Source organism: Ostrinia furnacalis, unplaced genomic scaffold (assembly GCF_004193835.3).
Source record: "Ostrinia furnacalis isolate ACB-3 unplaced genomic scaffold, ASM419383v2 OfSCF0313, whole genome shotgun sequence".
NCBI classification, from domain to species: domain Eukaryota; kingdom Metazoa; phylum Arthropoda; class Insecta; order Lepidoptera; family Crambidae; genus Ostrinia; species Ostrinia furnacalis.
In genome coordinates, this window is record NW_021130552.1 from 248,986 (window position 1) to 271,493 (window position 22,508).

The 22,508-nt window shown below is 36.7% G+C and overlaps 2 protein-coding genes across 2 annotated transcripts in view; both read right to left on the minus strand.

Moving 5' to 3' along the window:
• The window catches only part of LOC114359262 (titin homolog), a 129,689-nt gene extending 124,911 nt beyond the window's left edge, over window positions 1-4,778 (minus strand). Inside the window, exon 1 of the mRNA XM_028313571.1 lies at window positions 4,623-4,778. Coding sequence (XP_028169372.1) covers window positions 4,623-4,738 — 116 coding nt within the window. The 5' untranslated portion in view covers window positions 4,739-4,778. The remainder of the gene's footprint in view (window positions 1-4,622) is intronic.
• Window positions 4,779-6,437: 1,659 nt separating this feature from the next.
• Window positions 6,438-21,196, minus strand: LOC114359248 (mitogen-activated protein kinase kinase kinase 13). The gene is made up of 7 exons (XM_028313544.1): window positions 20,626-21,196; window positions 16,488-16,664; window positions 16,017-16,218; window positions 15,303-15,641; window positions 15,005-15,139; window positions 11,655-11,822; window positions 6,438-10,659 (listed from the first exon to the last, which is right to left on the minus strand). Exons 1-7 carry the CDS (start codon window positions 20,891-20,893, stop codon window positions 10,281-10,283), a joined length of 1,668 nt encoding a protein of 555 aa, XP_028169345.1. The 5' UTR covers window positions 20,894-21,196; the 3' UTR covers window positions 6,438-10,280.
• Window positions 21,197-22,508: the final 1,312 nt, after the last annotated feature.

Here is a 22,508-nt window from a genome sequence, read left to right on the forward strand (position 1 = left end):
GGTTACAACGATGGGTATGAAAATTAGGAATAGCGCCGTTCCTAGTATTGTGTGAATGATATTATCAATAACGTTGCAAATAATCTAAAACTGCTTTCTTTGGAGCTCATGCGCACACGCATTATTCAGTTAAAAATCTATGTTTCATATTCATTTTAACCATAAAACTGAGGGTAACTTTGTCAGTGGTAACGAAAGACCACCTACTGAGAACACAAAAGACATTTGCGAAGTAAGTACTTGCTACACAATGTGTCGGATACGTTAGGTTCGTACTTAGCTCATTGTTTCGTAACACGACAGATACTACTGGAGGTAGCAAAACAGGATCAACTTACACCACTGTGGGTAAGCACAAGTACACCACAAGTAATGGATTTACTGGTTCAGTATTTTTAAATGTAAGGGATATGTACCTACAATGCTAGCATATTAATTTAACAGCTTTATTCATCCGTTCTTCACTATCTCTACATACTATAAATCAAAGTCGCTTTCCGCTGTCTGTCCCTAACTATGTATGATATTGATACGATTTTTTAATAGATAGAGTGATTCAAGAGGCCGGTTTAAATGTATACTTAGCACCCGTGTGAAGACAATGAAAAGAAAAATAATAATGTTCATAGTTAACTGAAGTTATAATCATGTAGAGTAGCCAAACAAAAAAATATCTGCTGCTCTGTAACAAAATATGGTGATGGTCATCGTAAATTATTATCTTAACTCAATTTTCTTGAGATCTCTAATTATATTAATTACAATATTCAACTGCAGTTATAAGTTTATAATCATCGTAAATTCTAATTTAAAATACTTACTATCATTCGATTGTTTCAACACTATCGCACACGATCTCTCTCGCGTAAACAGTTGCTTGGTATTTGCCAACTAGTTTTTAGTGCGTTGTTTATGTCTTACCACTTAAAATATTGATGAATCAAAAACGTTATCTTTTGAAATACACATGAAAGATCAAGAATGTTCAGTCGTAATAGTCGTAAGCACTCAGACCTTGAGATAGAAGATGAATAGTTCGAAGAATACACCACATAGCTTTGGCGACCCATTTTATGAAAAATGTTCAAGGCCACTACGAGGCAAGATTATAAAAAACCCATGACTTACGCCGTGTTTATTTTCGCTGCGGACTGTGAGATTTATCATATTAAATGAATGGACTTGACTCGCTTTCGGCTGTTGGCAAAGGTTGGGCCTCAGACATTCGCGACCGCATTATCGAGGACTATAGTTAATTACAAATGATGATGACGTTATCACATCGATACCACCAACATGCTGACAACTGACGACACCGCCATCGGATCGAAATTTACCGATTCGCCTACCACATTTTCTAACTTGATAAACAAGCGCCACTACACTATTATGTAACTAAACTACACCACACTTCACTTCACTGACACTACGTACGGACAGGGGGTGATTCGTAGGACCCAGGGTACGCCGTGGTACTCCTGGGCGATTGCGATGGCCAGGTTAAGGTACCTGCTGTAGATGGATGAACTGGACCTAATGGGCCTGGAGGCGTCTCCTTTACAGCAGTTACTGCCCATCGCGGGAGCTCATCTCGTGAGTTCGCAGGCAGCGATAGCTAGGCGCGGACTGCGCCAGCGCTTGGTGTATTTCGGTCAGCTACAGTGGCGCCGCCTGTTTATGTGCCGGACCCGCTTTTGCAATGTTTCTGTCGTCGATTCGCGAAGATTAAAGAGATACTTCGTAGTTTTCAGTTTGACCGGTAAATAAATAATGCGACTATCGTATTCGTAGCACACTTTTCTCTATTGATTTTGTAAGCTCATAAATAAGAACCAAGAACTTAGACTGAAAATTTTCTTGCTCTACACTTGATGTGATATGATGAAATAAATAAATTAAAAAAAATACACAAGCTATTATTTGGAAAGTTATTGAGACCACGATAATATTAAGTATAATAGAAAAATAAGTGGTTGTAATAATAATAAGTTCTAGGATACTTAACTTTTTTAAGTCTTGTTATTTGATGAAATTCAGCTCATCAACAACATTTAAAACCGACTATTTTAAATCCTCAATTAACGCTTAGGAATCTTAGGATCTAATGATCAAATAAATCTTATTTCAATAACATTTATATTTTACTAGCTGACCCAGCGAACTCTGTTCCGCCTTAAAGGCAATAAATAAGCCATCGCAATTTTTCCTTATTTGCTCACCGTTTAGACCTACCCTGGACTACGAAAAACATTTTAAAACCAAAATCAGCTCAATCGGCCCAGCCGTTCTCGAGTTTTAATCAGACTAAAGAACAGCAATTCATTTTTATTTTAAACTAGCTGACCCGGCGAACTTCGTACCGCCTTAGCGTAGAGATTTTCTTAATATTTTTTTCCGTAAGAACCATCCTTGGACTTCCACAAACATTTAAAAAAAAGAATTATCGAAATCGGTTCAGCCGTTCACACGTGATGCCGTGACAACGCGAAACGGGTTTCATTTTTATATATATAGATATAGATAGATAATTTCCGATGAAAGTTGAATGGGGAATCTTTAGAATCATTACTGATGAGCAACTATATAAATAGTTAAAACTGCTTAAATATGGCACACTTTCAGTAATAAGTAATCAACCAAACCAAACCACCCGCAAAGAAAATTGGAACTTCTTTTCTCCCTGAAAGGATCAATGAGAATACTGAAGCGAATAGTACGACTGCTATCCACGAGATGTCACCACATAAGTAGTACCGTAGATCATCGATAGGTGTCGCTAGTAGTCCACAGATAGAGGGCGTTGCTCGTTTAGCAATGAGAAAACATTCTTGATAACCTCATATTTATTTTTGGTAAGTAAATGGTAAACGTGTCTGGCATCGTTATGAAGTAGACAAAAAATTAAAAAAGCAATTTATAAATCTCCAATGAAGAAATCTGAGACAGCCAAATGTTTTCATTCCTCCATAACAATGTAGATACATGTTGTTGCAGTTAATATTAATGATAAATGACCTAGATTCATGATGGTTCCGAGTTCCAGATCTTCGTAATAAGGATGCAATATTACGACTAGAGATGAAACGGATAGTTGTTTGGCCGGATACCGGATACCGGATATCCGGCCAGCTGCTAGGCCGGATAGCCGGATATCCGGCGGCCGGATAGTTGGCCCATTGTCTCGTTGCATGTCGTGACGAGTATAGCGCCGCACAGTTGCTACGAACGCGATCCGTAGGTCTATTAGTAGACTTGACTAGTTACACTTTTCAAAAATCGAATCCGTCCGAATAGAATGTCAGATTTTGCCACTTGTCTAGGGGGCAGATCAATTCAATTTCGGTTGCAATCGTGAGTGTGAGATTGAAAAGCGAAAATTTAATTTAGTGACATGATGCACATTTCATCAGACCATCAGTGAAAAAAAATCGCATATTTTATTTGACAATATTTCGATATTAACAGATATTTACTATGTATGTATTCGTCATTAGAGTGAATAGCCCAGAAAAAGAAATTAGTTTTGAAAGGCCTTAATATGGCTTTTTTGTAATTTTTTGGACTTTAAATAAAAGCCGTCATTATTATAAGCCATTTTATTGATATTTACCTCAAAGATTAATGTATTTCATTTTATTATAGGAAATTGTCGTAGTTTTTTTAACATCCGGTATCCGGCCGGATAGTGAGTTACTATCCGGTATCCGGCCGGATAGTAAATTTAGGCCGGATATCCGGCCTACCGGATAGTTACCGGATATCCGTTTCATCTCTAATTACGACCCGATAATAAATTTGACTTTCACCCATTTGAATTTAGATAGAAAGATAATTTATGGTGTATGAACATTAGCAAACGTTCAGGAGATTCAACTCTTACTCTAAAACATTAAAACAAAGTGGGTAAGTACACCAACATTCACGACGAAATGCTATTTATTTTTGATCACGTATAAGAATGTATTTAAATGCGTATACGAACAGGTGCAGTCGTGGAGGTGACTCAATTATTTCAACAAATCTCTATCATTTTCACTTTAGTTACATAAATGCAAACTTTTATTAAATTATTTTGATGATTATCCTGAAATCTCACTCCACTAACTTAGATATCAAGAAAAGCAAATACGTAGTAGGAAGATTACTGAAAAAAAAACTGAAACGTAGGTACACATTGCCACGCACGATTCTTTCACATGTGCACAAATTACAACTATCACCGGGCGCCGTGACTTGATCGGTTATTTTTAAATAAGCTTGATTAATACACAAAAAACTAGTGATGAGCACATGTCACATCACTGGTCCCACATTTACGATAAACCAACCGTTTGCCGTGGCATTATTGAAGTCATAAAAAATTTAATTAAATAATTACATTTGAAACACATGCCGTGTGTCTCACTGTCTAATGCACGACCAAGCCGCTTCCTGGTTCTGTATTTATACATCGACATGTGAAAAACAAACAACGCTTGCCGGTGCGGCGCACGCGCACCCACTCCCTATCTACACCTTAACTCGTCACTCTACGGTTGAAATTGGTTCGCGAAAGTTTAAGCGTAATGGAAAAAGTGTGTCCGAAAAATCTCAACAGCTGGAGGAACAGAAATAGCACGTACCATTCGTAGTGGATGGGTGGTGTTCCGGCTGGTAGCGGGAAGGCGAGGGTCGCGGTGGTTCCGGGCGCCGCCCTGTGGGTCTGGAGGGCACCAGGGCGGAACACTGGCGGCTCCATAAGATAAGCTCGGTGCTACCGGGCCGCGCGCGGCTTGCCGTGTGCGTAGCCACCAGCGCGCCGATGCTGTTTCTATAAATACTACGGAAAAATGTAACGCGCGCAGCGAATTTTGACGCGCGCGATTTTCGCCAATTCCAACGGCTGGATTTTTGCGAACAGCTGATCTGGGCGGCCTTCGCGCGGCGCCTGCGCTGCGCCCTCGTGGAAGGAAGGGCGCCTTGTCTTTTTGCCAGGTTGTCGACAGCTCGTAAGATGCTACCGTATTTGCCAAGTTGCACGAAGAAAATCACACTCTTCACTAAATTCTGTTCAGTAATTTTTAATTTGAAGTAGGTATCTACCTACTAGTGTCAAAAAACATAACTCTTCTTCTGGCGTAGTTGGATAGTAAAAAGTTGTTTTCAATTTAATTGGCACTCCAAAAGAAAGGTCACCTTTCCATATCTGTCAGAGAAAAGACTGGAGCAAAGTTATCACTAAAGATAAAATATTTCACTTCATTTCACACAAGTTACGAGGTTAGTGCCGTGGCTTACTGTAGTACCTACACTTTTATATTCTTCCCTCTGTTTATGACACAACTCCAAGTGCAATAAAACTACCCCTAAACGGCATCGTTGAGCATTCTGTGGTTTTTAGCAGATACGAAATCAGTACCAGCAACGTGATTATTGACAGACATTAATTTCCTTCTACCCTCTATAATTAGGTACTAGACAAATACCGAATTAAAGTAATGTCTTCTATCAAACTATAGAAAAAGTGAACTATCATTGATAGATATCTTTTATTTACGATGAACCTGTTTTTGAAGTTTTATAATAAACTAGCGGCCGCACGCGACTACGTACGCGTGGATCCCTTTTTACCCCATTAGGGGTGAAGTTTCGTAAAATCCGTTCTTAGTGAGCACCTACGTTCTAAAAGGAACCCCCAATGCAAAGTTTGAGACTCCTAGCACTTGTAGTTTCTGAGATGTCGTGATGAGTGAGTGAGTCAGTCAGTCAATCAGTGACCTTTCACTTTTATAGATATAGAAAGATGGAATGGAAAATATATTAAAATAGAATGAAGCTTGTGTGGGTGTTAACTGCTTAAAGCCGTTTAGGTAATGACTATTTTCAATTTCTTACGAGTAAGTTTGTGAGTAAATATTACGAGTATTGGTAGGTAGTTGCTAATTGCACATAAGATAGGCCCCCTTAATTGATATTTATTGTCTGTGGTGCATAATCTTTTCTTAAAGGTTTTAAATCTTTGTTTGTCACCTGTCATCCGCTTTGCAATGGAGGGAAGTCGAACCTTAATTTCGAACTCCTACGTTCTTCTGATTAATTTCGTTGCGGGTCCAATGACAGTTTAACTTTCCCTCGGGACAAACTTGACCTTCATTAGTTGGGTTTTTGGTGGCGGTCAAGCTGTAGATCCTGGCTACACAGGAGTTGCAGTGGTGGGAACGAGAGGTGGTAATAGTCCTGTGAGTAAGTATGTGAGGTAATTTGAGTTTGGAAAAAAATGCATATTTTGGAATAATCTTTATTGATTCACATACGCTACATGTAATATGAGCTAAACTTACATGCTACAAACCCAGGGTCGAGATCATTTCACCGACAATTCAAAACACATAACACCCTGTAAATTAATTTAAAGACCCTGGGTGCATCAAACAGAAGATGACTGAATCTTAGCTACAACAGAACGCCTTCAGTTAACACTGGCGGTTGAGTGCAATCACTCGGTCGAATGCTTGATACATTGGTGTGCTTTAGAATCAGTCTTAAAACTTAGTACACAGGGCAGTACAAATAATAATGACATCCACGATTCGCAAAAATACTAGTTCGAAAAGCCAGTTCTGAAAACTCTGGTAACGAATCCGATATTCCCAAAAAAAAACTATTTAAAATTAATGGCCAGAAAGAAAGGGAGAGAAATTTTTGATTTTAATTTTATTATCTTTTTGTGCCAGCGTAGTGAATTGTTGTCATTCTGGCTGCGTATGCGCAGGTGATCGGTCACTCAAGTTATACACCTTACGCAGTAGCGATAAGTACTATATTACTCAAGTGCCTGCGACTGTACACCAGCGTATTGATGATGTTTTTTATTTGAAATCTAGGGGACTTTTAGCTGGTTATGGTATTTGCGCAAAGGTGAGATGACAACTCACACTGTCTTAACTTTCCCATAGATTAATGTTTTTTTTTTTAATAATATAAATGGTTTCAAAATGACACCAATGAACTGTAATAGTTTTGGAATCGATTTTTGCATACGTGGATTCCACGCAGCTTTTTCACTGTTAAAATATCTTCTTTTGTTTCAGTCACAGATTTTTGTTGTCGTTTTCTTTTCTTTTTTTTACGGCTGCCACATAAATCGTCTACATTATAATATCTTTGCAAATCGCAGATGGCTAACATGATATCTAAATGCTAGAATAATGACTTATTAAGTACTTATATCTAGTCCAAATTTTCATAAAACCACAATAGGTCACTAAATTGTACCTAGAGAGTAATTGAACGGTAACTCAAACTTTATCTCATAACATAACTTAGTTAAAATAACATGCGCTGAAGTATAAATACGACTTATACAAACAATATGAACGAATCAAAAATCCTATTGTGTTTTCATTGAAATGGACTTAACTTAATTTTAAACACCGATTTCTAAGGCTCAGCACGTCACGGTTTTTCATTTAGGACGAAAAAAATAAATAGAACTTAAATCCTTACTCCAAGGCAGTAAGGTCCAAAATGAAATTGGCAACGTGCTTGAGCGAGAGTTGAAGAATACCCGTCAAGATACACGCCGGACTTAGAAAGAGGTGAGATCGACCAGTATTTCGAATCTTCAATCTTAAACTTAACTGACATAAAGTTCAGAATAGTATAATTTGGTGGTTATCATTACCAGTTGTATTCAACGTGAGTTTTCTGAACGGGTATATACATATAATTGTAGAAATAGTAAAGTCGCATCAAAAATACTTGACTTGTAGCAGTCTTGTAACAAACTTATGTTAATAAAACAAACAAAATATTTGGAACTTAAATATAAGAGTAAATGGGCTGGCCTTTGGCTTTATATAGTAAACGTAATAGACGTGAGTTAATTTATTTATTAAAAGGACGAATTTAATGTACTGTTAAATAATGACTATACAAAAAATGAGATCTTACTTTTTGGAATCGTCATCAAATCCATGCATTTCGTACACCTTTATTTGACATCTTTGGTAAAGAATATTAAAAAATAGTCAGGCTAAAGTCACATTATTTTATAAAATTTAAATGCATTTCGTGTTAAAGGCCAACGTTAGAAAAAATAAACCTTTTAGTTTAAACACAAACCATACGTTTTTAATTTTGATATCCGAAAAAATATTTTAAGCTGAACCGAATGGTTATTTTAAGTATATTACAATTTTCACAACTACAGATCCTACAAACGATTTCCAAATACACATTCCATGCATCTCTTTCACACATAATATACTCAGTGGGAGCGAGAGAGATGAATAGTCGAATAAATAGAAATCGTTTCGTGATGTAAGGCCTATCACATAAAAGCCTGACGTAATGACAGGCTTATATGTACATATGCGTGCGTTAATTTTTAAGTGAAAAAATACTATTGCGCATAAACGCGCACGCATGCGTCCCTACGCCTCCCGCGTCTCTGCCCATCACTAACATATACTTTGCTTTGGCGTGTCAAACAGGCCGATTCAACCTACGTTAAAATAGTACTTTTCAAGCCTATTCAAAGTGGTACGCGCAGCAAAAAATATGTTACAAAAATATCAATATCAACTACTATCAAGTCACTTCTCTTCTCCAATATAATTCATATTTGCCAAAACCATAAATGCGTGCACGACGCACTTACCAATCGCCGAAACTGATCAAAAATCATACAATATAGCTAAGAAATAACGTGCAAAAGCACCAAAATATAACTTTATAACAAAAAAAATATGAGATTACATTTTCAGGCAAAATAAACAAAATAAAATCACAACCTATACAAAAAAATGTGCAGATCTAAAGAAAATTCGATCATTATAACCAAAACTAGAAAAGTTTTAGGCCAGCTAAAACTAAATTAATATAACAAGAGTACTTAATAAAATTGTAAAGCTGATTTCGATAACCATTTTTACAACTTAAATAATAAATTAAATCTTAACAAACGATACTATGCGCCATCTTAATTTAAAATGTCAGTTGAATAAATCCAACAGGCATGTTAGTTCGAGATCTAAAATTTGCATTAAAATAACATTATGTCATTGTAAAAAAGTATTTTAGACTAGTTCTTTTTGACTAGATAACCTGTAGGTCATACAGATACAGATATAGCGCAAGTTCGTGGAGTAAACACATGATCGAAGAATAGGTAACACTTATCAAGGAAGTACAGTTGTTTAACGCCTATCCAGATTACAAGGTAATCAAAAAGGAATAAATCATAATGGGCTAATTCTTCACAATATAAAAAAAAATATTTCAAGAGTCCATATTCATGTTTAAAGCCAAGATATCACTGTTATTAATCTCAAACGTAATAAATCAGAATTGCCCTGAAAAATGATTTCTTTAAAATTTCCTAGGAAAGAAATAAATCCCAGATTTTCTTAGAAGTAGTGTATAAGGGCACGAAAAGGGTCAGTGCCTCGGAATGTAGAGCGCTCACCTAGGGAGCTGAGCAATATGTTATTGTATTGAAACATCTATAAAGGATTTGCAGTCTTTTCGAATCCGTGTGACGAAAAAGATCATAAATCTGTACGTTTGTCGTTACTCATAAAATAACAAGAATGATGCCCAAGCGCAGGCGAGAGATGTCAAAGAATAAAAAGTGGAGTAGCTCAGGTCTTCTTTAGGCACAAAAAGACTGCAAATGTGCATCGAAAGGATAACATACAGTCCATCATGCTACAGTAAAACGACAGATACGCCGTATATAATCGACACGTACACCAACTTTTTTTTTGTATTTTTTTGTTTATTTTTAACGACTTTAAAAAGGTCCCTCTATTTATAGGGTTGCCACCTTTTTGAGCAAATAAATTAAGTACATACCGGTTTGGTATAAAAAGCTTTTTATGGATGAGAGAGCAATCAGGTATGAGGGTTCATTTTAAACAAAATACTTTCGTGAGGTACGTAAATACGTAAGGTAATAGCAGAAGACATAACATGGTGACAACCCTCAAATTGCATTAAAGCATGACCCCAATTGTTAAGTTAAAAATAACAACCCTATAAATCTTTGAATAATACGGGAGGGGGGCGTGAGCTTCCACATATCTGCAACGACACAAAAGTGACCGTAATCTCTCGGGCCACGTAGTGAGAAGTTGGAATCGACGTAGTCAATCTGCACGAAATCTAAGTCACACGTATCAATGATTACACAGCTATAATAATTATAATAATGTCATGCGACTTCCCTAAGGGATCATTAACTAAACTTAGTTGCACGCCCTCCTCACCTCCCTGTAATATCTCAAGCCGAAAGGACTTCAGACTTGAGCCACGTTGGACATGTAGTTGTCCAACTTCTGGAACTTCTCGACGAAGTCTACGTTACCGTTTTTCTCAACCACCGTATCTTTGACGGTGGCCATGTTGTTGTTCTCGAAGCGGTCATCGCAGCAGTCGCAGCAGGTGCTCTCCTGTTCCTCCTTTACGACGACGGAGATCGGCTGGTCTGGGTTGTTCTCGTCGAAGCTTAGCAGCACTTGGGCGGGGATGCCCTCGGACTTCTTCTTGCAGCAGCCGCCAGCGTTGGCCGGAGGGCCATAAGCCTTCTTCAAGCCGTCGGATGAGGAAGACAGCTGACGCTGGAAGAACTTCTTCCGGAGGCCGCAACGGCAAGCCTTGTTGAGCGCTTGCTCACGTCTGGAACAATGGGACCGGTCAGTCGGGGCTTCGAAGACCTGGGCACTTGGGGAAGACTGACACAGAAGTACAAAACCAGTGACGATTTGTAAATCGCCAACATGTATGTTGGCAGCACAAAATTTTGTTGGTAGCAAAAACATTTTGAATTTTATTCAGTGTTGCCAGAAGGTTACTTTTGTAACCTTTTAGGTTACTTTTGAACTGCATTGGTTACTTTTAGGTTACACTAATGAAAAGGTTACTTTTAGGTGATTTTTCAGAAATTGTAGAATTAACTTTTACAGGTTTATCAGTAAAAAATATTAATAGTGACAATTTAAAAATTATGTCATAAACTGCATTTAAACATGAATTAGATTATTATTTGTTAAAAAAAATGAGATTTAGCGAATGTTTTTCGGTAATAAAACGCAAATCCATGAAACGTTTTTATACGACCGCGACCGGTCACTTTTCGGTCTTCATGGAATGGTAAAAATTTTAAATTTAGGTAAACGTTATTATTAGTGTGATTGTATTACTTGAGTTGGTAAGAAGGAATTCTTGACTTCAATTTCTTTCTTTCGTTCTTTCAATTGTACATTTTTTTATTGTTCTTTTATTATTCCAGTTAAGAGCTTGATATTAATTTACAAAATCACACACACGTGAATGCCACTTTTTATTGAAGCTATTTTGGAGTATCTTATGGTCTTGTCTCGGGAAGCTAATTTTACACCATCTGGCGCCGCTAGTGTGAAGTCCGAAGTTTGCACTGTCATTTGTTTTCACAAATGGGATTAAGAGACGCGTCTCGTCGCCATATTTTGTAGTGTTTTATTTGGCGAAAGATTCTCGAGTCGTTAGGTACAAATTGGGCAACTTGCTTGAGTACAATTTAATCAGAAACCAGCAATGTTTGCTGTTCAGCATTTCTATTTCACTGAAAAGGTGTACACAAATAAATAATGAACACGAAATCTTTTTTGTGCTTTCAGTTTGTGAATACTCACTCCAACAGAGCCTGCTCGCGCTGTTCCAGCTGAAGCCTCACGGAGCATACCTCCATGTAGAGCTCATTGGCGCGCGACAGCTGGGCCTCGTACACCTCGCGAGCGCACTGCGCCTTGTTCAGCTCCTCGCGGCGTTGCATAGCGTCCGACAGCGAAGGCTGCTCCGTCCTAGAGCACCAGGGCACTTTGTAGACTGGACCAGCTCTAATAGGGGCAGTGGCGCAACTACAGGGTGGCAGGTAGCAAAATGCCCAGGCCCCCGACCCGTGGCCTTGGCTCAAGTGTTGAACTCGTTAACTTTTATCAAACCCTAGTGGTTTCTCAATGCTAAATGTAACTGTCTTGTTTACTTGTTAAATAAATGAAAAAAAGATGTAGGCAGCAGAGCTCATTTTTCAAATTCAAAATGTGATGTAACTAAAATGCCTCATCAAAAGTTACGATTTCGAAAATTGTAGTTGATAGTACACACTCATGAGCTAAGATATACAAATTATATATATATTAAAAGAAAATTTCGAAATTTTTTGTTGTGTTGCGCAAACGCAAATACAAGTTTATTGACCGAAGACCATATCGTATCAAGATTTTGTCGTTTCCAGCCTGCGTATCTATCGCTTTCAGATTACATGATTATGGGGTATTGTATGTGATTTCAAACTATCACACTATAAGTAGGTACGTCACGTTTGCCTTTATAAATCGCATGTTTCAAGTCACAAGTCTTTTGGGATCAATATTATTGCTTTTCATTCTATTTTTATCCAATTCCAGATAGCACGCATAATTAAATTAAACATAAAAACAATCAACAACAAAAACTAGAACAATCTTAAGCACTTTGTTTATAGAAAGAACGGCTAACGCGCACATGAAATGTGTAAATACTCGATAGCAACTTCAAGCTGTAGACAGGTTATAAGTATATGCATTTTTACTTGTTTTTCTGTTTTATTGTGTAATGTTGAGTAACATGAGGCCGACAGGTATATTAAATGATATTGATAAGTAATGGAACTCTTTTCTTTTTAGTATTTTATTTAATATAGCTGACCCGGCGAATTTTGTTCCGCCTTAATGGCAATAAATAAACAGACTTTTTTTTAATTTCGAACGGGATAAAAAGTATCCTATGTCCTTCTCCTGGCTCTAAACTACCTCCCTGACAATTTTCAGCTAAATCGGTTCAGCCGTTCTTGAGTTATAAGTGGAGTAACTAACACGACTTTCTTTTATATACAACGTGTCCCAAAATTCAAGGATAAGCCGCCGCCGCAGGATGGAAATAGTCATGACTACTTTAGGAAAAATAAGAAAAAAAATCTATCTCAATTATTTTTTAAGTTACACAATAAATTATAAAATTCGTCGAAAATTGACACCCCTTATGATATTTTACATTACCACGACTACAATTTTTCAAATACTTCTGTTTTTTTGTTTGTATTGGCAACTTAAGTAGTGCTGCTGTCCACTTCAATTCTTAAAACCCCCAGAATCCTTGCAGTTTTTACACAAAAGTTAATCAAAATATGATATTTCCTTAAAATTTTAAACGATTTTTACTTTCACTCCACTTTGACTCGTCGTTTTGTAAAAAAACAGTATGAACACTATTGCGGCAAGTTTATTATAAAGTTGACGCAACTATCCAAGATTCCAAAATGGTATAATACTCTAAGAAAACTAGTCGCAAAAAAGATATGCGTACCATTTTTACAAGCACTTCGCTTGTTAGTTAGTATGGGATAAATCTTGCAATTAAATTTAAAACCAGTTCTCCTCAACCAATTGAGCTGAAATTTGGTATACTTATGTAAGTACGATGACATTGCAATATTATGGTATCATTGAGCTGGATGGAGTCTGGAGGTGGCCATAGGAACTTCTAAACGAAACGGCGGAATCGCATCTAGTTTGGGTTCGTTGGATATCTTTTCGAGCACTTTAGTGCTAGATGATGTCCAGGGTCCTGATGATGAAGTCAAGAGGTGGCCAGGAGCTGGCCAAAGGAACTCCTAATCGAAATGGCGGAAGATTATCGAGTTTGGGTTCGTTGGATTTGACTTCCCGAGCACTTGGACCATGAGATTGAGAAACAACTAAAAAGTGTAAAATAAAGTTATAATAAAAAAAAACTTTTTTAAAAACAAGCATTAATGCGAAATTTTACGAAAGAATTTAACGATAAAATAATTGTATGCAAGGTTCAAATAATTTCGAAAGTTTGTAGCGCAAACACTTTTTAGTTGTTTCTCAATCTCATGGTCCAAGTGCTCGGGAAGTCAAATCCAACGAACCCAAACTCGATAATCTTCCGCCATTTCGATTAGGAGTTCCTTTGGCCAGCTCCTGGCCAGCTCTTGACTTCATCATCAGGACCCTGGACATCATCTAGCACTAAAGTGCTCAAAAAGATATCCAACGAACCCAAACTAGATGCGATTCCGCCGTTTCGTTTAGAAGTTCCTATGGCCACCTCCAGACTCCATCCAGCTCAATGATACCATAATATTGCAATGTCATCGTACTTACATAAGGATACCAAATTTCAGCTCAATTGGTTGAGGAGAGCTGGTTTTAAATTTAATTGCAAGATTTATCCCATACTAACTAACAAGCGAAGTGCTTGTAAAAATGGTACGCATATCTTTATTGCGACTAGTTTTCTTAGAGTATTATACCATTTTGGAATCTTGGATAGTTGCGGCAACTTTATAAAAAACTTGCCGCAGTAGTGTTCATACTGTTTTATTACAAAACGACGAGTCAAAGTGGAGTGAAAGTAAAAATCTTTCAAAATTTTAAGGAAATATCATATTTTGATTACCTTTTGTGCAAAAACTGCAAAGATTCTGAGGGTTTTAAGAATTTGAGAGGACAGCAGCACTACTTAAGTTGCCGATACAAACAAAAAAACAGAAGTATTTGAAAAATTGTGGTCGTGGTAATGTAAAATATCATAAGGGGTGTCAATTTTCGACGAATTTCATAATTTATTGTGTAACTTAAAAAATAATTGAGATATTTTTTTTTCTTATTTTTCCTAAAGTAGTCATGACTATGTCCATCCTGCGGCGGCGGCTTATCCTTGAATTTTGGGACACGTTGTATATAGATTTATTGGTGGTTCAAACATAAATTGGTGTCATCTTTTTACTAGGCGTCTTTTTACCATAATAAGTTCGTTTAATATTTGTTGTTACTAGATATCAACTTCTCTTAATCGCTTTTCGACTCAATATGAAATTTTAATTTTCAAGAAAAATACCTTTTTGTGAATTTGAAAACGTAGAACAAGTTGTTTATGTTTAATAGTGAGAAACACCTAAAAAGAACCCTATACTTACTTCACATAGAGTCTTTCCATAGCATCTTGCACTTCCTCCCGCCAGACTCCTTGGGTAGCCACAAAATCATCTTCCAGAGCTATGAAGTCATTAGCCGCGATATCCAGGTGAGCGGCAATGATCTTAAACGGAGGCCTATGGACAATCACAAATTGGATAAATACTGATATTCATTTATGTAGTAACAAAGTAATATTATTTTGAGCCACCACACTATAAATTATGTAAGAGCATAATCCGGCTCAAAGGACCATGAAGGTAGTTCAAAAAGTAGGTAGTAAACCAGTGTTGAGCCTACCTGTTCCTGGGCGTACGGTTCCAGCACTGATTCAGCAGCAACTGGAAACTCCCTGGGATGGTCGCGGGGACATGAAGGCGCACGGTATCGGTGCCCACACCCCACATTATGGCATGAGTCTCTACGTTCTTGTAAGGGATTTCTTGGGTCAACAGTTCCCACAGCACCACGCCATAAGACCACACATCCACCCGCTCAGAGCAGGGCTCGTGGCGAATCACTTCGGGAGCCATCCAGGCCACAGTGCCGGTGAAGCTCATGATCGTGCTAACGTCATTCCATTCGCGTGACGTCCCAAAGTCGGAAACCTTGAGCACCAGGTTATCAGCGACCAGAATGCTGCAAAAGTTTGCTTGTTTAGACTCTTTGTGTCGCCGCACCGAATGCGCATCAAAAAGAGCAATGTGAATAAGGCATTTTTTATTTAAAACAAAAAGGGGTAGAATGAATCAACACACAACTTTTTTATTATAATCTACTAGCTGACCTGACGAACTTTGTTCCGCCTTAATGGCAATAAATAAGCAGACTTTTTTTTTAATTTCGAACGGGATAAAAAGTATCCTATGTCCTTCTCCTGGCTCTAAACTACCTCCCTGACAATTTTCAGCTAAATCGGTTCAGCCGTTCTTGAGTTATAAGTGGAGTAACTAACACGACTTTCTTTTATATATATATAGATAATATAATTGAATTACTCTTTTATTAACTTACTTAGGGCTTTTCAAGTCCCGATGAATGATCTTGTGAGTATGCAAGTAGGCCAAACCCAGCGCTATCTCCTTGGCCCACTTCAGAAGCTGCTTCGGAGCGAACTGGTTGGATCCATGGATGTAATCGTACAGCGGCCCATACTGACAGTACTCCATAATCACACCAAAATTAGGTGACTTGGTGCAGATGCCACGGAATTGAACTAAAAATTTTTTTTCTAATTAGTATGTAAAAAAAAGTATATAAGTAGTATATCCGTTAACTAGCACCCATAACACAAGCATTAAGTTGCTTACTTTGGGGCTAGCTGGCGCTGTGTGAAATTGTCCAAAGATTTATTTATTTATTTATGTAATTAAACATGCTTCTCCTTTAAAATGTAAGCCGTTTACTTTATAATAGTTGTAGTTTTTAATATTTCTATTATACTGTTTGACATAGTGATAGGTGAATTAAATCAGAGTTAATTACCAATGTTGTCATGATTCAATTTCCTCAGATGTTTTATGTTTGTCTCAGAGTGAGACTTCACTTTTTTGAAGGCGACGATTTCACCACGCAGTAGGCCTTTAAAGACGGTGCCTTGGGCCCCCGAGCCGACATAAGACATTTCTGTGAGCTCCTCATACGGCACGACCCAGCTTTCGTCTGTTGACAAAATTAGAGTATAATTAATTATAAGATAGATCATTATCTAACATACCAATCAATTGTGTAACATAAGTAACTCGACATTAGCAGTAACAAAACAGAATTAAAGTAGCAAGCTACACTAAAAAAAACTTTAGCTCGCACTGACAAAATTATTGATTTTATTTGTAGCCCCTCCATATTTGTGTATATTTCTACACTTCCAATATATTTTCTTAATGTTATTGTTTATGAATTAAATGACTATGACTATGACTAATGCCAAATTATTCCATATATGTATATTGCAGACCTATGATTCTAAAGAGACAATCATCAATGAATTATTTACAACTCAAAACCCTCACTTCTTTCTTTCAACCATCGGATATTGCAGCTGCCTCCTATCCTGTCTCCCATTATCAATCAATCAATACATCAATGAACCTTTCGGGCTATATTTCACCGGGACACCATGGCGGCGCAACCAGTCGCCGGATACCAACAAAATGTATAGAGCTTTGCGCAACCAAACGGACACCAGGTGAGTAACTCTCTATAGAGCTGTATACATTTTGTTGGTAGCCGGCGACTGGTTGCGCCGCCATGGTGTCCCGGTGAAATATAGGCCTTCTTCTTCCCTCTTGCCATCTCATGTTTTCAGTATCTTCTATGTGATCACTGAGATCAGCGCTGGTAGGGCCCAAAAGATAAGGAGACATGACAAAGACAGACAAGTGCCCCATAAGAGCTACCTTTTCTTTTTTGAATCTAACCTGAATAATTTTTTTTTTTATCAATCAATAAAGTACTCCATTCCCTTCCCTACTTTCCAGTGGCNTTCACGAACGCCTTCAGGTGTATGTCAATAAATGCATAATTATTAATATTCAAAGAAAAAAAACACAATATCTATTAACATGAAGCCAAAAATAAAATTAATATATTTTAAATATTACAAGGTCTTTAAGCCTTGTGCCGCCACAATGTAAGTTTTAATACCAGGTTTACAGACCTTGTACCGAAGGAATGGAAAGTATTAGAAAGTTACTGCCGCAGCAAAGGTGTTAAAGTGTACATATGAAAATAGATGAAACTAGACCTATTTTTATCGACAAAAAAGAGGTCTGGTTTTTATTACTTTGTATTATTCTCCATCGTATTACCTTCGTAAAACCAAAAATCGCATGTCTCTATCCCTATCACAATGTTTGCAATGATCGTTTGAACTAAGCCTCTCCGGGCGCGCCATTCAACGCTTCGTTAACAACGAAACTGAAAATGGCTCTAGATTTGTAATATCGATAAAAACAAGTTAGATTTCAAAAAAAAACAAAAGATTTCGAAGTAAAATAAGCATTTTAGTTAAAATTAAAATTGTCTCTACCTGTAGCGGAGAATTATGTTGTGGCAGGCCTTTGTTCAAACGATCATAGCAAATGTTGTGATAGGGATAGAGACATGCNATTATTTGTTGGCCTTTTTTGTGTATTTTATGTATTTTTTTAGTATTGCCTGTTATTTAGCATTATTACTGTTTTTATTTTATCAGGATATACCGCTTAGTTAAAAGTTATTACGTTTTCTTTACAATAAGTAATTGGAAGAAAAAAAATTCTATAAAAAAATAAAAAAAAATCTCAAAAAATTTTTGACCACTTTTTTGTCGATAAAAATAGGTATAGTTTCATCTATTTTCATATGTACACTTTAACGTGACTCACACTGTATATAATTTAAGATAATATTTACTCTCAATTGACAAATAAATACTTTAATACTTGTTATTATTGTTTATTGTTATACACCTAGTTTTACATAATAAAGCTGAGCTATTTAAGAAAATCAAACTTCCTGTGGGTTTCAAGCAATTGCTTCTCTTTAATGTATTTTCCTTCTGAAGCAGTGCGTGGTAGTTTATTTTGACTTTCAACAAATAAGGTGAATAGTGTACCTGAAGTCCATTCAATATAATATTTAAACTTTAAAATATTTATAATTAAAATAAAGGGCGGCGGATTTCCGGACGGCCCCGGGCGGCGAAAAGCCACGCTACGCCACTGCTACTTTCCTGTTGCCCTATGCTCCTGTTAAATCCTCAAGATCAATCAATAAGTACTATTCCTATCCCTCCTTCCTATTGCTATCTCATGTTGAAACTACCATCCTTTTTGATCCTCAAAATCAATCAATAAATCACTGGAGTACCTACTCCGTCCGTTCCCTCCCTCCTTTCTTCTTGCCATCTTTTGTTAAATCCTCAAGATCAATCAATAAGTACTATTCTTATCCCTCCCCTCTATTGCCATCTCATGTTGAAACTACCATCATATTTGTTCCTCAAAATCTATCAAATCAATGGAGTACTCCGTCTGTTCCCTGATCATTCCTTCTTGCCATCTTTATGTTATTAACTACGCTCGTGTTAAATCCGCAAGATCAATCAATAAGTACTATTCTTATCCCTCCCCTCTATTGCCATCTCATGTTGAAACTACCCTCCTTTTTGATCCTCAAAATCAATGGAGTACTCCGTCCGTTACCTGATCCTTCCTTCTTGCCATCTTTATGCTATTAACTATGCTCCTGTTTGATCCTCGAGATCAATCAATAGATCAATGAGTACTATTTCTATCCCTCCCCCCTATTGCTATCTCATGTTGAAACTACCCTTCTTTTTGATCATCGAAATCAATCAATAAATTAATGGAGTACTGTGCCTATTCCCTCCCTCTTTTCTTCTTGCCATCTATGAGTACTATTCTTATCCCTCCCTTTTATTGCTATCTCATGTTGAAACTACCCTTCTTTTTGATCCGCGAAATCAATTAATAAATCAATGGAGTACTCCGTCTCTCCTTCACTCCTGCCATTTTATGTTTGAATTACACTATTGATTTTGCTGGACTGGATCTCGCATTAGCTTGCTCAGCATCAGGATAAATAAATCGCATTTGAAAAACACAGCATTGGCCAAATGCCTTAATTTTATAAATAGTTATAGCTGATTTCATCATCATTTCAGCCACTGTTGTCCACTGCTGAAGATGTGCCTCCCCCAATTTATATTATTACTAGCTTTTGCTCGCAGCTTCACCCGCGTGAAATTTAGTGACACAGATTTGCATAAATTGCCTATATGTTAATCAGGGTTACAAATAATAATACTTTAAAGTTTCAACCAAATCTGTTCAGTAGTTTTTGCATGAAAGGGTAACAAACATCCACACAAACTTTCACCTTTATAATATTAGTAGGATAGTAGGATTAATTACCTGATTCAATTATGAATATTCATATAATTCACCCAAAAGAATAGAACATTTGTTTTAAGTCAAATCAGCTTGTTTTGAAATATTACATTACAGTCAATTATTATTTTGATTGATGAAAATTTTAATTAATGGAATACTATTTTTGTTTCCATTTTTTGACTGAAATTTTTATTCATTATCATCATCATTTCAGCCATAGGACGTCCACTGCTGAACATAGGCCTCCCCCAATGCTTTCCATGTTGCCCTATTGGTAGACACCTGCATGATGTTTTCAGTCCAGATTTTTATATTAAACCAAAGCTTTTATTAAATGCTTGGCTTTCATGAATAATAAATCTAAGATTGCTGTGTGTAATGATTGTATTTCAGTCAGTATTGACCATAATTTTAATCAATATGTCCCTGGGAGGAATTGTATTCAATTTAGCTGCCTTGTTTTGAACTATGTAACTTCAATTTTTATTACTTATGCCCAGAGAATAATAATTTTGCAAGCACAAAAAAATTCTAATAAGAATCAACTTGATTTGACTCTGTCATAGACACTGCAGCACAAAAAATCATCAAAAATTTAGCAAAAAATTCGTAAATAACAAGCTAGCATCTCTAAAATCAATCAACTCTTCGAAAAGTTGCGTAGCAGGTCGACCTTGACAAATACAGTAGGAGATTATAAATTTTGTAAAAACAAAAACACTTACCCTTCGAAATCTTCAGATCAGCGCGCCCAAACAGTGACAGCACAGTTGTAAAACACTCCGCAACGCCGCCCATCCACAACAAATCCTTCTTATCCGTCTCGATGGTGCCTTGCTCAACAACTACTGCATCTTGAGGCTTTTCTTGTGGTGTTTCTTGTGGTGCCTCTTGTGGTGCCTCTTGTGGTGCCTCTTGTGGCGTCTTTTGTGGCCCTTGGTCAACCACTTCCTCTTCTTGGCTCACTACCTCAATGTTTCGTAAGTCGCCCATGTTTAAGTCACCACCATCATACAACAACACTTTAATTTAAAAACACTGTCTCTTCCAACAGGAGCACTCTTCAGTTCCCGACTACACTCGACGGTTGCCAGAGACTGAATGAATTATTTCACCTCCTCCCCTAACTTGACTCACGCACGACGCGAATGCACCCACGCTGCGCCGCAACCTTTTTAATTTTCATGGGGTGGAAATCCTAAACTGCCTTTTCGTACTATTGAAAACTTACCATGCAAGTTTATTTTAATAAAACTTACTACAGACATTAAATTATTTGTAAACATTGACATAGGTATTTAAAAGAATATATGACAGAAAATAAAAATTTGAAAAGGCAAAAAGTCAATCATAATTTCTGAACGAATGTGTTCCAATTTACATGACTAGAATCTGGATTTTAGATATTAAAATCAAAGCATAAATAAAATGCGTGTACGTGCGGATACACCAAGTGTAAATTATTTGTATTTTTAATAAAAATTAATGTGATTAAAATTCAATCAATGATTGCTGGTTAATTTGAATAATGGCATAGGTAGATAAAATCGAAAACTGCGTGAAATGAATCACTTTCACGTAACTATTTTTAGGATTATGGGCTTGGACATCGAGGGTTTTGCACATTTAATCAGTGTTTCAAGTCAAGTATTTCTTGATTTTGAAATAAAATTGTATTGCTTACAACTATTTATGTAGATGACGATGGATGGATGATTGATATTAAATTCATTACAAAATTCATTCATTTCAATTCAATAAATTAAGTGACTGATGCTGATTGATACTATGGATTGATACAATTAAACATTTATAGCCTGACCAGGAACATAAAAACCCTGGCATAGAGGCGCGTCAATTGCATTTGATAGTGCAACACTGAGTACAGTCGTACCTGTGTTAAATTAATAGACTAACTTTATGTATCAGGATTAAGGATTACGGGCTAATTTGATATTTTCATAAATTAACGAAAAAATATTGTTATAAGTAACCTGGTTTAAATAAATTAAATGAAACCATCAATCGAGCCAGTAGGATTTATTTTATTATTCATCAATAATCAAATTCAGAACTTGAATATTCAACTGCAATGTCTGCTCATGAACGCTTCAAACTCGGTACTGTGACAAAAAAAAAATTAAATAGGTAGTTGAAACAAACCACAGCTAATTTTCATAGTGGACTGTACTATACGATAAACATGTCAGTCAATTTGACAACCATTGTCGGAAACATTATGATCAATGAAAATATTGTCCGAACCCTTAGTATTTCTCTTCGACAAATACTTTAACACATTGTGAACCACTTTTCTTTCACGACTATAAAAAGATTTTAGCAATTTAATTCACAAAATCAATTGCGCACATTTAAAATAAAGTTTGTTTACATTTTGACAGCAATAGACTGACATGCAAGGTGACATGTTAATGAAGTTTTCAGTTACTGTTGCCATTAAAAGAAATTAGTACCATTAGTTTTCCGCAACATGGCGAGGGTTTTTATGTTCATGGTCAGGCTATAAATACTCAAACAACACCATGCATTAAACATTCAAGTCCAAATAACGAATAGGTACACACTAGCTACTTCGCTCCTGTTAAAT

Bases quoted from the DNA above. Each gene is read 5' to 3' on its own strand.
- LOC114359248 (XM_028313544.1), bottom strand. From the start codon at position 20,893: ATGGGCGACTTACGAAACATTGAGGTAGTGAGCCAAGAAGAGGAAGTG. The intron at 15,642-16,016 runs GTAAGTTAATAA...AAACTTTTGCAG, and splicing joins CGGGACTTGAAAAGCCCTAA to CATTCTGGTCGCTGATAACC. The intron at 11,823-15,004 runs GTAAGTATAGGG...CTGGTGCTCTAG, and splicing joins ATGGAAAGACTCTATGTGAA to GACGGAGCAGCCTTCGCTGT.